The sequence below is a fragment of the Hibiscus syriacus genome, unplaced genomic scaffold (assembly GCF_006381635.1).
Source record: "Hibiscus syriacus cultivar Baekdansim isolate YM2019G1 unplaced genomic scaffold, ASM638163v2 tig00020355_pilon, whole genome shotgun sequence".
Lineage (NCBI taxonomy): Eukaryota > Viridiplantae > Streptophyta > Magnoliopsida > Malvales > Malvaceae > Hibiscus > Hibiscus syriacus.
The window spans coordinates 92122-95517 of NW_024062491.1; the positions used below are offsets into that span (position 1 = coordinate 92122).

Consider the following 3396-nt stretch of genomic DNA (forward strand, 5'->3'; position numbering starts at 1 on the left):
TCATCCAAAAACAGAACCGCAGAGAGACCCAAAGTCATTAGTCTTGGTGTGGTGGTAGGAGCTGTAGAATGTAATCCTTGTCCTGGCTGAATCTTCTTTGAAAACCAAGCTTGCAGCCTTGAATTCACCTTTCTCCCTAGACGTGAAGAGAACTTTGGCGGTTTGTTTGGCGGCGAATGCCTCCACCATCATTTCTCCATGGAAACCGTTCCTAGCATCTCCGATGACTAATGTCATCTTGTATGTTTTATTGGGGACTGTCATGAGAACCTGTGCAATGGCACTTTCTCTCCTTGCAACGAGCTCGACTGCATATCTTGCCGGAACATTGAAGTGCTTTGAATAAATGAACTTCAGTGCTTTAAATGATTCGATGATCCAGCCTGGAAGTGGAGATGTGAAATCCTCTTGTTTGGGAGGTAGCAAGACACCATTAGTCGAATTCACTAGGCGATGAGGACCCTCTTCAATGTTATAGTTTTACTATAGTGATCAATAATCACTGGAAAGAACAAACAAAGAAGCAAGATTACTAAACTTCATTCATTTTATTGATTGTACATCTCTCAATCATAGAGAGGTGCATTTATACAACCGATAAGAGCAACTCTAGAAGCTTTAACAGTTTTAACAGCTTACAACAAACTTAACCATCTCTAACGAACTAACCGTGAGAAGCCAGCTTACTCCAGGTCATACACACCAACATTCCCCTACTGCAAACACCACTTTGTTTAAAATACAAACTTTTGTTGCAAAGCCATGCACCAACATTCCCCCTACTACAAAACACCATTTTGTTGAAACACCAACTTCTATTCAGCACACGTGAAAGGGAGGTGCATGCAAAGCCATGCACTAACACTCCCCCTACTGCAAACTCCACCTTGCTTAAACCCTTATTTAACTTATTCCTCAACCCTCGAAATCAAAAGCTTGTCTGGAATTTGAAATACAAGCAACCATTGCCTATGTTTAAAAAACATAGGAGTAGATAATGGCTTTGTTAGGACATCAGCAACCTGCTGAAAGGCAGGAACCTCCTGAACAGAGAGTTTTCCAGCAGCCACCATTTCCCTAACAAACAACAGATCAAGCTCAACATGTTTGAACTTGGAATGCAAAATTAGATTCGCACAAACTGCGACAGCACTGGAATTATCACACCACAAGACAGATTTTCCATGAACAGTCACACATAGTTCATTTAAAAGTGATTCAAGCCATGCCCATCTCAGCAGCAGCACACGCAACACTCCGATATTCAGCTTCTATTAGAGCGAGCAACTACCTACTATTTACGAGAGCCCCATGAAACTAGATTCCCAGCAAAATAGATATAGTAACCCGAGGTCGAACGTCTGTCATCTGGATCCGATCCCCAGTTTGCATTAGTAAACCCTGTTAAGGATAAGTGAGACGATGCTGAAAATCGAAGACCAATATCGACAGTGGCCTGTAAGTATCTCAATATTCGCTTTACTGCCTGAAGATGGACATCACATGGAGATTGCATAAACTGACACACCCTATTCACTGTAAAATAAATGTCTAAACGTGTGATAACAACGTACTGCAAAGACCAACAATGTTTCTATACTAAGTAGCATCCTCAATTGGTGTCCCAGTGTCAACTTTCAACTTGCAACTAGTGGCCATAGGTGTGGGAAGTCCTTTGGCGTCTTCCAGACCACTCTTGCATAAGAGATCACATATATACTTTTGCTGAGTCAGGATAATCTCATTACCTGTTCGACACACCTCAATTCCCAAAAAACAATTAAACACCCAGATCCTTTAGGGAAAACTAACTATTAAGTTTGTTAATCATACTCTGAACTTTTTTTTCACAGCTTCCAGTCACAATGATATTGTCAACATACACGAGTAAATATATGATATTATCAGTAGTTTCCCTAAAAAAAAGCGAGGCATCTGATCTTGATAACACAAACCTCTGATCCACCAAATACTCCTTGAGTTTCTCAAACCATGCTCGAGGGGCTTGCTTCAATCCATAAATGGCTTTGTTAAGTTTACAGACCAAGCCTCCATCACCCTGCTCATAGCCTGGTGGTTGTGTCATGTACACTTCCTCAGCTAAGACTCCGTTCAGAAATGCGTTGTTGACATCAAGTTGCCTTAACGACCACCCCTTCAATAATGCAAGTGGCAGAACAGCACGCACAGTTGCTGGTTTGACCACAGGACTAAAGACTTCATGATAATCAATTCCTGGCTGCTGTAGAAACCCCTTGACTACAAGTCGAGCCTTGTGCCTTGCTATGGAACCATCAGCATTCCTATTGACTTTAAAGACCCACTTGCAACTTATTTCTTTTCTACCACTTGGGAGGTACAAGTGACCATGTGTTATTTTCATTAATGCATCATACTCGGCTTCAGCTGCATCTTTCCACTCCGAACTCTTCATGGATTCTCGAATCATCCTTGGTTCTTTATCTGAGCAAGCCACTTGAAATACTTTCGGTTTCCAAATCCCATTCTTGCTCCGAGTTACCATAGGATGAACGTTGCACTGTTCTACACCACACTATTCTTTAGCAAGCTGTGATTCTACACAGAACCCTAACTCATTTTCAACAGCATTACCACTTAAGTTAGTTGATGCATGTGGCTCATGCTCACCTGGAGCAGCTTCCTCAGCATATGTCACAGTAAGTGCTATTAAATCATTACTTACATATGCATTGTCCTCCACAGTGACAATTGCTTGTGATGAGCCAGGCAGACATGTGCCAGGATTCTGACCATAATCATGGACTGGATTTGATACTACTCTGACAGGTCTATTAGACTGATCTAACCCTCCAGTTGACTATACTATAGGTAAGACATAGACCGATGAATCAGTGTCACTATGACTTCGATCAACTATCTTTTTTCTATAATAAGGAAAAACTTCTTCACTGAACACAACATGTCGCGAAATAAAAATCCTCCCACTCTCATCAAACACTTGCACCCTTTGTATAAAGGACTATAACCAATAAATATACACTGTTTTGACCTGAAATCCAGCTTGTTCTTATTGAAAGGTCAAAAGAGAAAAAAGCACACCCAAAGACTTTGAGCATAGAATAATCAGGAATTTGATGGTAAAGAACCTCAGAAGGTGATTTGCCACTTAACACTTCAGTTGGCAATTGATATATCAATATGAGCTTTGCTTTGTAAGCATGTTGTACAAACATGAGACAACTTATTTTCACTAGAAACAATTTTACACACCTTCATTACAGCTCGAACACAACCATCGAAGAGTGACCCAGACGTTTGTGCCACAAGTCTAGTAAACTCGATGCTTTCGAGACATGATTCAACTACCAGCTTGAGTCCTTTGCAGTGTGTGGCAGCAACTGATATAATCCATCA

At 41.0% G+C, this 3396-nt stretch overlaps 1 protein-coding gene across 1 annotated transcript; it reads right to left on the reverse strand.

The window, feature by feature from the left end:
* Positions 1 to 796, reverse strand: LOC120209833. Its single transcript, XM_039208729.1, has 2 exons — positions 670 to 796; positions 1 to 464 (listed from the first exon to the last, which is right to left on the reverse strand). The coding sequence occupies exons 1-2, from the start codon at positions 794 to 796 to the stop codon at positions 1 to 3; spliced, it is 591 nt and encodes a 196-aa protein (XP_039064660.1).
* Positions 797 to 3396: the final 2600 nt, after the last annotated feature.